We start from the raw sequence: 12414 nt of genomic DNA on the forward strand, positions 1-12414 counted from the left end.
TGTATATGCGTATCCGTCAGCATGACCGTACAAGAAAACTACAATAATAAATACAAAAGCCCGTATCCCCCGAGCAGCAGACGACGCAAAATTTGTACTTTGTAAACATAGCGGCTGTGAAGCTGTATGAAAAAGTATGTAAAAGGAATAGGTGTGACGCTATATAGAAGGCAAATATGACCGCATGGAGAGATAAAAGTGATGTTGATCATGATTTAATGGGTTTGGAAATGAAAAGGCATGCGAGTTAATCTATATGAAGAAATGTAGCTAAATATTTAGAAGACACCCGAGCTAGTTCCCAGAACGAAACTTTATTGTATATTTGTATCGAGTTCTTTCCAAAACTAATCGAAACTTACTGTGTCATGTCACTGAAAACTAACAATCATGGTCATGTAATTTGTTTGAAAATAATTTAGAAGGGGCATCTGCACACTCTCTTCCTAAAGGACCGAAAAGTACCTGTCATTACATAGATATGAGCTTGTATATGTCATTTATGAAGAAGTATGAGATATGCAAGGCTGTTTAGGGAAGTTTTGGGTTTAGATACTTAAGTTAACCCACATTAAGTATACATTCTAAGGATCTTGACCCAATGCCCCTAGGGAAAATTAAAAAAAAAATTGGGAAAATGCTGTGCCTATTTTCTATATTTTTTGTGAAATGTCTGCCCATAGATGGCTCTGCTAGTGCTTAGACACAAAGGAGTCAATTAGTAGACCTTGTGACCGTACGTGATTTGAATTGGCGGTAAAACGTATTTTTTACTAGTGCAATGAATATCGATGGTGTTAATCTTATTATAAACATTATAATTATTATATTGTTTTTTAACATTAGTAACAACAAAATAAGATAACGTAAAATATTTTGAAAATCAAAGGAAAGCGTGAACGGGCGAGACAGGCTCATTAGTGACTTAGTACAAGTGTAAAAACAATCAAATAAGTACTTACAGTGGGCATAGCACATACATACACGTCATACCCATCGGCATTGGGTTAAATCTGCAATCTAGAATTGATACAACCACCAACAGGCAGACCGTACAACTGCTATTTTTCCAGATTCGAAAATGCACATCACAGGCTTAGTCTTGGCCAGAGGAGGCAGCAAAGGAATCAAGAATAAGAATCTCGCCCTCCTAGATAACCAGCCACTTTTGTTGCGGACACTGGGCATAATGCACAATGCTAAATGTAAGTAATGGATGGTAAAGTGAAAATTGTTTGACCCAATAATGACACTGTAATGTAGAGACAATGAAGATTGTGTGTTCTGCTGTGAATAAATTTGTTTTTACTTATATCAGTGTGGTTTATATTTATTTTCATTCCTATAGGTTTTATAATTTTTAATATGTAGACATATATATATATATATATATATATATATATATATATAAATATGTATATATTGTGGTCTAATTATTTTGTAGATTATTTTTTTGGCTGACAGTAAGAATGTTTTTATTCATAACCTCTGTTGCATGTACACCCACATGCATAAAAGTTATTATCCATATATTCATTTCTATAGATACATGCATGAATATGCTTGTATGAATTTCTGTTAATCAGTTTGTAATATGCATGTTGTTATTATTCTTTATCTCTTCATCATTATTTTTGTTATGAATCCTTAATTTATTTTTACCATGACCTTTCCAAATTCTTTAAATTCTTTATTATTTCTTTTGGCTCATTAAGTGTTTGAAAGTTTTAATTAGTCTTGCATTCTATATTTCCTTTGTAGTTCATTTGTTAATAGCCTTTTTTCTCTCTCTTTCTCTTAATACAGGTTGCTGCTGCAGTATAGCTGTTCCCATTAAGAAATGAATACCAAGAAGCAAAATTATATTATCACAAATTGAAAGTAAATAGTCTTCAAAATCAGTTATTGGATGTTTAAGCATTTGATTGTTAATGTTACAAAATCTATTATTGATAACATTTCAAAATTCATTGTTGATAATAGATACAAAATTTATTGTTGATAACATTATAAAATTTACTGTTGACATAACTAAAATTTTGTATGTCCAATAATGGCAAGAAAAGTAACTATACACAAAATAGGCTTATTCAAAGAAGAGGCAGTAGTTTTGCATATCAGTAGGTGTAAGTTTAAATCTAGGAAGATATTGAATCTCATCTTTCACATAAATCTTTCTTATTAGTCACAACTTTCAATGAATGTATTTAGTGTATTTTTCTGCCATTTTCCCAGCATTCATCAACTCGGATATTTTTTTATAATTTCTTAAATCTGTATATTATTCTCTTCTCCCTTGTTATCCAAAACCATAAAGTAACACACAAATAATTTTTACATTCAGAATACCTCATCTGACTATACCTTTATGTTTATACCTGTAAGCAAATGGTATTAATTCAAGTACCATCTAGGTTTCAGCAGCATATGGGTAAGCACCGACAGCGAAAAGATAGCTGAGTGTGCACGTAAGGGGGGAGCAAAGGTGCACTGGAGAGCAGGATTCACAGCGACTGATGATGCTCCCTCGCTGGTGGCCGTGCAGGAGTTTGTGCAGTACCATCCAGGTGAGTTAACCCATTTGCCCCATGTGGCAAGAATACATGCCATGCCCACTGTAATGCACATTTATTTATTCTATTTACACATAGATGGCTCTACAAATTCTTAATCACCAAATAGCCAGTTATTAGAAACTACCTATCTTACCTGTTTACCCTTTCCTTTCACTTTAAGATAGTGTCTTTTGTATCATTTCATTGTCTAGAATATTTTAATGACAAATTAATAATCATAACATCAATAACAATAATAACAGTATCGATAGCAATGATATTAATTTTCCTGCCAATTCAAGGAATAGGAAATCAGGATCGGTAACTAGGGCCTACTGATAGACTCCTTGCCGGCTGAGTACATATTGAGCCACCTGTATGTAACAAAATTCACCAAAAACTACAGGGGGCAGAACATAAATCTGGGGTGAATGGGTTAATTAAAGGGGTAATGGTTTTGAAGTCTTTAACTTATTCATTACTTTTCATCTAGTGAAGTTTCAACCCATTTCTAGAGAGACAGCTTGTGGTAGGATTCATTGACCACTCATATCCAATGAATATCATTAATGCTAATACCTGTAACTGGTCAATACTTGTAATAAAGTACAAAACTTTATTTCAGACATTGAGGTGGTTTGTCTTGTACAGTGTACATCGCCCTTTACGAAACCATGCTACCTACAATGGGGTCTTCAGAAGATTGTGAATGGCTATGACTCCGTCTTCTCGGTTACAAGAAAGCATTATCTCAGATGGGCTGAAGGTATTGACTAATGAGTTGAGAGTCTGAGTATGAATGAAAGAATGAATATGAGTGTGATTGTGAGTGATTGAGAATTAAAGTGTGTGTGAGAAAAAGTGTGTTACAGAAGGTGTATGAGTGTGGGTGTGTGAGTAAGTGTCTGAGTCAGAGAGTGTGAGTGAGAGTGTATAAGTGAGTGTAAGTGTGACTGTAAGTTTGTGTGTGAATTGACTTTTTTGTGTCCATTTTTTTATGAGAGAGTGTATGATAGTGTGTCTTCATGCATTCATATTTCAAAAAAACATCAAAGCTACACACCTTGATATCTTCAAATCATTTAGGTATATAATAACAGAAACTCAGAACTTTTAAATCAATTCTACTAGTCACAAAATGAACCCAAACTCACATACGCAACAGCTTATTAGATCTAACTGGACTTTTTATAAATTGCTTTTTACCTTTCATTATTTCTTAAGATTCTTCATTACCATACTTCCAGGTGAGGAGACTTTCCCACAAAACTTTGATCCTCGTCAGCGTCCCAGCCGGCAGAACTGGGCTGGGGAACTGTGCGAGAACGGGATGTTCTATTACACCCGAGTTGGTCTCCTGAAACAAGGGCTTCTGCAAGGGGGACGGTGGGTACTGTCTGGTTCACGTTTTTTTCTTTCCTGTGTTTGTTTGCTTTAGGTCTATGATTCTTCTTTTTTTTTCAGCTGTTTGTGTGTATCTTTCATTTGTTTGTTTTTCTTTATTTTGTTTCTGTCTGTCATTGCCTTTTGCATAATTCAGTCTTTTTTATTTGGTTCTATCTTTGCTTCTGCAGTTGTTCTTTCTTTCTTTCCATTTATCTGCATATGTATATTTTTTATTTGCAATTTCATTCTGTCACGTTCAATGTTCTATCAGTATTTCTTGTAACTTATCTTTCTTATGTATTGTATCTATTTTATCAATACTGCAAATATTGTGATAATTTAAAAGATTCCATGGATGCAGTTACTTTCTTGCTTCTTTTTTCTATCTTTTATTTCATAGGTTTCGATTGTATTGTTTGAATATTATTTCCTTTCCTTTTATACATTTTTCCCTCTTCTTCATTATGTTTAAATCACACTGTGTATCGAATACTTAATTTGCAATTTCATCTGCTTCATGTATTTATTAAACAGCAACAAATATATAGTTGTTTTAGGTTTCATATGTTTTACTATCAGTGTTGATAATAACATATCCTCTGGTAATGGTTGTATTTTTCTTACCTTTCCAGATGTGGATACATTGAAATACCACCGGAGAATAGCATAGACATAGACACACCTCTAGACCTCATCATTGCCGAGCAGCTAGTCAACAAACAAACTTGATTATGGTCGAGTTTTAGGGTGAATTTTTTTGGGCCAACAAATTCCACTGTGGTTGATTATTCTAGGTTGGTATAGTGCTGATCAGAAGAGAAGGATTCTCTAGATAGTTATCTGCCTATCAGTTAACCTTATGATGCCGGGGGTGGCATGTATATTTAAACCATGTTCACTGTCAGTTTAGTTTATTTATTGTCTTTATACATTGATGGCTCCACAAGTACTTAGTCACCAATGAGACAATTACTGGCATTACCTGTTTCACCTTTTTACCCTTTTCCTTGATTTTTGGAAATATTTTATTTTATATTATATTAGTGTTAGTAATGTAAATAACATTATAGTAATCATAATGTCTATAATAATAACATTATCATAAACATTGATAGTATTAAAACAAAAACAAAAAAATTGAAAACATGAGGAAAGGTGAAATCAGGTCAAGTCACAAGATTGATTACCTGACTCCTTGGTAGCTTAAGCACATGTGGAGCCATCTTTGTGTAGAGACCACTCCATAAAACAAAATTACTGTGAAAACTGCCTTTTCCCAGGAGCATTTGGTTAATGGTCCATACAAGATATTCATGAAAGAAATGCCTTTGCAGATACAATGTACAGAAGGGAATTTTTGTAAGTGATTTGATGGAATGTGTACTGGCTGGCCTGAAACAAGAAATGTTGGTTAAAGATGTTGGCCCATATTTATCTTTTCTCAGTGGTTGACGAAAGTGCTCAAGATTTTTATATTTAAAGTTTAAAAAAATGATAGTGTCTTTCAAGAAGATAAAGCTTTACAAATGTGCCAAAAAATGGTGATAGAGTATCATAAAGCCTGAAGAGACCTTGAAATAATACTTTAAAAAAATATAGACATAGAAACAAAATCACTAGACTAGAAGAAAACATTTGAAGATATTAATTAAAAGAGCATGTAATGTCTTATTATCTAAGTCATTGCTTTTAGTTCATTTATATTTTAACATTTCCTAAGCTTGAGCTTTGGCAGATATATGCTTCTTCCAATAAACCTTTTTAGCAAATTTATAATATATTTCTAATTTTTAGTCTTTTTTCAAGCATTTATATATATGCACCACATGTGGAAATGCAACTCATCTGTATCTTCCTCTGATTAGTTAGATATTATCATAGCTTTGTATACTATCTCAGCTTGTTTTTTTTTGGCTGACTTTTTCTATTCGTGTTTATATTCACTGTAGTACGGCTTTAGAATCTTTAATTATATATAATTATATATTATTTAGAATCCTTTTGAAGTACATATAAGAATTCTCAGGTCTTAAGTGAGAGGTAAAACAAAATGAAATACAAATCAGAAGAAAGAAACAAAATAGAAATAGATAGGTATGTCACAGAAGTTTCTAGGACGGACAATCATATAATTAGCTAACAACTGCCACAATTGTAAATAATTTTTAATTGTTATTAAGCTTTAGGATGAATTTCTTGTTAGTAGTGATATGTAAGAGACTTTAAAAGCTAATATTCCATTTTCTTTCATATAAAATATTTGGCTTAATTGAAGACATCATCCTGATACAACTTTCAATATTCTAAGTGATTAATTCAGTTAGTGATTAATTAATTAGTTCAGTTTTTTCTCAGTTCTTATGTTATAAGTACAAAGCATTTTTAGGTATTAGCTATGGAGAGCATTTTGTTTACAATATTTTAGAAAACTAAATTTATGCTACATAAAGTAAGAACATACAGCTGAATATCCAAATTGGTTTTGTGTTTTCCATTCTCTACAGAATCAACATTATGCAAACAGTGTTCATTGCAACACATATAGAAGAAAAGGTATGAAATGAGAATAAGATTCTTCTCAGAGATGTATTTGACCAGTTCTAATTATATCATATATTTCTAATGAGGACATAATTGAAACCTCTCAAATACATCTCAATTATATCACATATTTTAGACAGATATAATCAAAACCTTTCAAATATATCTCTTCCACTTTGAAGATATTAATTTTTATTCATACCTTTTCAGATTATATATTATAATCTGGCAGATACTAGTGCCCATTAGCACTGAAAAGTCAAGATGGATTTGTATTGGTTGTATAAAGGCCTGTTTGCACGAGGGGGCATGGTCGGCAGACACATTGGCGGGCAACTGAAAAATTGACATCACAAGTGAGAAAACAATGAGGAAACTGCTTGTTTACCTAGTAGTTTATCGACCCTTGAAGTCATCTCTGTAGGTGCCCACCTGTGTGCAAATCGATCATGCCCACTTGTGTGAACAGGCCTTAATTTATTTTAATTTCATCCTCAAGGCATGTTGAACATTTATAGTGAATGTTACATAGTTTAGGTAAATGTTAATTTTATCAAATTTGCAGCCATAATATTAACCATGATCTTTCTTTTTTTTATTTCCATAATGCTCTGCTATCCAGATGGACAACAAAAAACAAAACTTGACTGATATTATCCTTGTTCTTCTTATATCACTGTAAAAAAATATTCATTGTTCATATACTTCATGTGCATTTTGTTAAATGATTATATTTAAAGTTTAAACTTGTGAATGAAGGATACATGATACTCTCCATTTCTATTCTTCCTATTATTTTAATCTCTGTATTATCAATGTTTTATGTCATACTATTCCTTATATATATCTTTATAAAGAAAAAATTGTTAACTTTATAATAAAGTTTATAAAAAAAAAAATTGATTCTTTTAGCAGAGCTTAAGAATTACCCACTAGGTTGCAAGATTTACTTGTAACCTGTAACTCCCCATTGCTGGGTTTTTGTGTGACTTACCCTTTACCCCTTTAGCCTGGTATATGTCTGGACAAGTAATCATTAAATGCTGGGGCATAGTTGCAGATATTTTGGTAAGTCTGCTGACATGGTTGAATATGCCAAATGTTAGGCAGTGGTTTATGAGGAGTGAGTGTAGCTGGTAACTTGAGACCCCCTAATGCCTTTCTCATTGTTGTCGTGGGGGGGCTTAGGAGACAAAGGCTGAGACTGAATGTATGGGATCACCCTTCCCTTGGACCTCAGCCCTCACCTCCACTAATTTTGCTTGGTCTTTTCTTTTCCTACTTTCCTTTCCCTTCTCTTCTTCATCCCCTTCTTTTATCCCTTACCCTAACCATTAACTTAATATTACCCTTTTTTCCACAATGCTTTATCATAATGCTATATAACCTTTGATGTGTGGCACATTTATTTATTTTAACCATTAACCATTCTGGGCATCTACAAACATCACCTTATTGAACCAAAAAACTTCTTGGAATATGCCCCTATGACCTTACATATTGATGTAGCAGAAAATGTTCAATAAATAGTAATGGTAGCTTGGGAGAGGTTGCTACATTTATTTATTTACTGAAAAATTTCTGCTGCGTCAACATCTAAGGTTGTTAGCAGCGTATTCAAAATATAGTGACAGCATGGGGCTTGGGGGCACAGCCTCCAGGTAAGGAAGTGTTATATGACATAAAAGGTCATATGGCGCTATGGTAAATTTTAGTAGTAAAAAGGGTTAGGAATGAGTTAATGATTAAGGTAAAGTTAAATGTTGAACAGTACTAGAGGGTAGTATAGTAGTGAAAAGGGTAGAGATGGGGAGCTGATGGGGCATAGTCTTGTGATGAAAAGGTCAAAAATGAGTTCAGTGATCAGGATAAATGGACCAGAACAAGGGGATGATAAAGAAGGGAAAGGAAGAAAAGACTAGGCAAAATTAGTTAAGGTGAGGGCTAAGGATCCCCCATTTTGGGCCTAAGTCTGTCTCCTAAGCCCTTCCACGACAAGGGACTGTGGGGAGAAGTTGGTACAGACACTGCTGGGACTGAGTGGTCAGGCCAGGTTCTATCTAACAGACATCCATGGATGAGCTTAGTGTCAGTATCAAATCTAACTTGTTTTTCTCAATCTCATCTACTGCTAAATTGAGAATTCTTTTGAGAATATAAAGACACCATGCTTTTTGACAATAAAGTGATCTTACAACTCCACAATTAATATAAAAATCAAGAAAAATTAAACAATGAAACGTAGAAATTTTAAAAACATTTTCAATGAACAGTGTTCGTTGTAAAAAAGGTGTGAATGTGAATGAAGATCTTCACACTGCAAATGTATTTAAACACACACACATATACTATATATACACTGTGGCTATGATTGGTAATTTCTGAAATAGAATATTACATCTGCCTTGATTATTTGAATAAGGAAATAGAAACAAACACAAAGAACTAAGCCATAGTTTATTACATGGTTAATAATGGTAACATTATGATGGATTTTTCCTCTTTACAAAAGTACTCTATAAAAATATGTACAAAAGGTTCTGCCTTCGTTTAAAAAGATAATAGCCTGTAGATTTTTTCTATCATTATTATTGCGTAGTTTAATGGGCTGTATGTAATAAAAATAAACTTTCCACTATTATGTACAACAGTTTATATCGTATCCAATTGGCCCCTTGTACTTCTTGTGCAAGATGGAAATCACTTTGTTGGAATTTTGTTTCTTGTCATAACAAAGAGCATTGATAGAGAAAGCAAGCAAAATCAGAAGTGCAATTGAAGATAAATATTGGTGCATAGAAAAAAAAGATGATTGTTTTGATGTAAGGTAAGGATAAGGATAAAGGGTAAGGATGAGGGTGATGGTAAGGTAGAGGGAGAGGGAGAGGGAGAGGGAGAGGGTGAGGGTGAGGGTGAGAGAATAATAATAATAATAATAATAATAATAATAATAATAATAATAATAATAATGATAAAAACAATGATGATGATGATGATGATGATGATGATTATAATAAAATAAAATAATAATAATAATAAAATAACAAAATAACAATAATAATAATAATAATAATAATAATAATAATAATAAAATAATAATAATAATAAAAGTAACCTGAATAAAAAATTATATACTGTATGAATCGGAATGAACCCTGATCCCTATTCATTACAGTGCTCCTTCTCCTAGAATTATACAAGTTACAAGCACATGCATATCAAAAGTGAACTTATATCTCCATGCATGTATATACTCAACCTATACACACATGCACAGTTCACATCTAACCATGCACAGAAGCAACTTTACTCCCCCATGGAAAAAGAAAAACACTGAAAGGACTGAAAAAGACAAAATTAAAGCAGCAAATAAAACATTCTAATGCCAAGCAGAATTTGTCTTCAGTCAGACAGAACTACTTTTTGTAATGAAATTCACATGGTTAAATTTATGCAGTGTTCAAGTAAAGCTGGGTGACATCATGCAAGGAACAAGAAAACACAGAGCACACTTCTTAAACAAAATTTCCTTATACTAGTCATGATCTTTGGAAATCTCTGCTGAAATCGCTTACTTGATTTTCTAAAGTTAAAAATCCTAACTTCTTTAGTTTTTGGGAAATTCAAAATTAATCTACCCTTTTTGTATTTACTAAATATAAATTCAAAATTAATACACTAAAAATACTACAAGAACTACTGTTTTTTTTATATTTTCTAAATGTTCTTTCATACAAGCACCATTAAACAAAAAAAAATATATAAATAAAAAAAAAATAAAACCCTATCTATATGCTAAAGAAAGATATGGAGGTGTGTATGTGTTCTTAAACGTGTGCATAACAGTTTGGACATTTTATAAAATACTTCATTTGATATATAAATATATTTTCTCAAAATGCTTCATATCCTTTACAGTCTTTACATAAAAAAATCAAATTTCTCTTCTATAATTTCTTTGATATTACAGTACTTCTTTAAACATGAAAGAAACTGTTTAAAAAAAAAAAAAGGCAGCAATATAAAATGGTTCAACCAAAGGAATATCATTCAGAGCACCCTCTTTTACGTAAAACATGAAAAAGAACTTATCCATGAAACCTAAGATGCACCTTTCATAATATCACAGCAATGAAGAACTAAAGTCATGTCACTTATAATTAATAATCAATTGATAATTAATAATGATAAAGATAATAAAGTAAGGAAAGAAAAAATAAACAAACTCTAGCAAGTAAAAATCTGATTGCAGGATGAAGAATACTGCTGGTAAGATGCAACATATGTGTGAGCACTAAATATATAACAATTAAATAAGTCTGAATTCTCAAAAGGTAAATCTATACTCATAATCTTTGTCAAATTAACCTATGAGAAAAACATTAACAGAAGTACAATATAAAAACAAAAGACTGCTTTGGGTGCTTACTTTCATCTTTAAATATACACTGAAAACAGGCTGAGAGAAAAACAAAACGAGTCGTAATGTTTTTGTTTTTATCAGAATCTCGGGTTAAAGAAAAGAATTCTACATTTCTCCGTCATGCTGATCTATCGACATAGTCACTCATAAGGAAGGTGCATACTGGCAGCTACAAAAATGAGAACAGAATATTTCTACTGCAGCAACTCTTACTTCCATGAAGGCTATACACTAAGGATGAGCAAAGTAGTATATATTACTATGATTGCCAAGCTGTGGTTGCTTCCACCATGATTTACGCATGTATCAAGAGGAAATATCTTTGATAAACTGGCACCTACGTGTGATTTGAATGGGGAAAATATATATTAAAAAAACGTATTATCAAACAATACAGGGCATTCCAAAAGAACTCTCTTTACATATATAAATATAAATACATACCAAAACTTATATACAGAGAGCTGTTTAATGGCACTTTAAACAGAAGAAAGGAGTGAATTAAAAGAATAATGCAGCAAGTCAAACTAAATCACCATGGTACCACAGCAATGGTTAACACAGGGAAAGTAAGATGACGCAGATCTACACAAGACAAAACTTAGGCACTACGCAAGTTTTCATTACAATACGAGGCTACTTTTAACCTCTCCATGGAGATTTTTCAGTGTACTTCAACGAAGACCTTGGCTTAATATTCTGACGTGTTATTTACATATAAATAATCCATGGAAATGAAAGATACAAAAGAACTTATATCTTGTTATTATTAAATGCTTTGTTAAAACTGCTGAACACTTGATGGCACATCTTCTATTACTTTAAAGAATCCAGATGTTGTTTTGGACCTTTCAATCACAATCATATTGGCATAACTGCAAATAACAGACTAGCTGCAGTTGTTCAAGATTCGTTGTTTCAATTTCATGCTTATTTCAAAGCCTCTTTTATTAAAGTAAAAGATAAAACAAGAAAACAATCCCTGTGTTGTAAGGTTCATGATATTGCTAAGAAAAAAAAAAAAAAGTTTACTTTTCTTACTCATGAACAGGTGCATTTTGAAAAAAAAAAAAAAAAAAAAAAAGAGGCATTAAGTCTGTGCAACAACTCAAAAACCAATGTTATATCTCTCTTTCTGAAAAGAAGTATGAGCAACTCTACTTCTGCTCCATGTGATAATTACAAATTATCAAAACTTATATGCAGATAACATGTATAGCAAAAAAACAAAAAACAAAAAAAAAAAAAACAAAAACAAAAACACAATTAATTACACACAGGGGGAAGAGGAGCTAAAAATAATAATAATCTCATACCTGCTTACTTTTTGACCTCCCCCAAAACTGTGTACACATACAATATCACTAATTCATGAAAACATCTGGAATGAAGAATTTTCCCAACTACAAAAACCAAAGGTAAGTGGTGGAAATTAATAACACAGACAGTAATCCAAATGCAGGTGCTGAAAACTGCAAATGCATCAACCAAGTGAAAGTCTCTATGAAA

The 12414-nt window shown here is 32.3% G+C and overlaps 1 protein-coding gene across 2 annotated transcripts; it reads left to right on the top strand.

Moving 5' to 3' along the window:
• Positions 1-85: 85 nt before the first annotated feature.
• On the top strand, positions 86-7334 carry LOC125039821 (N-acylneuraminate cytidylyltransferase A-like). 2 transcript variants are annotated; one of them, XM_047634125.1, is made up of 6 exons: positions 86-134; positions 1074-1205; positions 2415-2567; positions 3181-3321; positions 3803-3941; positions 4574-7334. In XM_047634125.1, the coding sequence occupies exons 2-6, from the start codon at positions 1082-1084 to the stop codon at positions 4668-4670; spliced, it is 654 nt and encodes a 217-aa protein (XP_047490081.1). In that variant the 5' UTR covers positions 86-134; positions 1074-1081; the 3' UTR covers positions 4671-7334. The 2 variants fall into 2 exon arrangements, with proteins under 2 accessions (XP_047490081.1, XP_047490079.1); XM_047634123.1 differs by lacking the exon at positions 86-134 and adding an exon at positions 145-198.
• The last annotated feature ends 5080 nt before the right edge of the window (positions 7335-12414 follow it).

This window comes from Penaeus chinensis, chromosome 28, assembly GCF_019202785.1.
Source record: "Penaeus chinensis breed Huanghai No. 1 chromosome 28, ASM1920278v2, whole genome shotgun sequence".
Taxonomy (NCBI): Eukaryota; Metazoa; Arthropoda; class Malacostraca; order Decapoda; family Penaeidae; genus Penaeus; species Penaeus chinensis.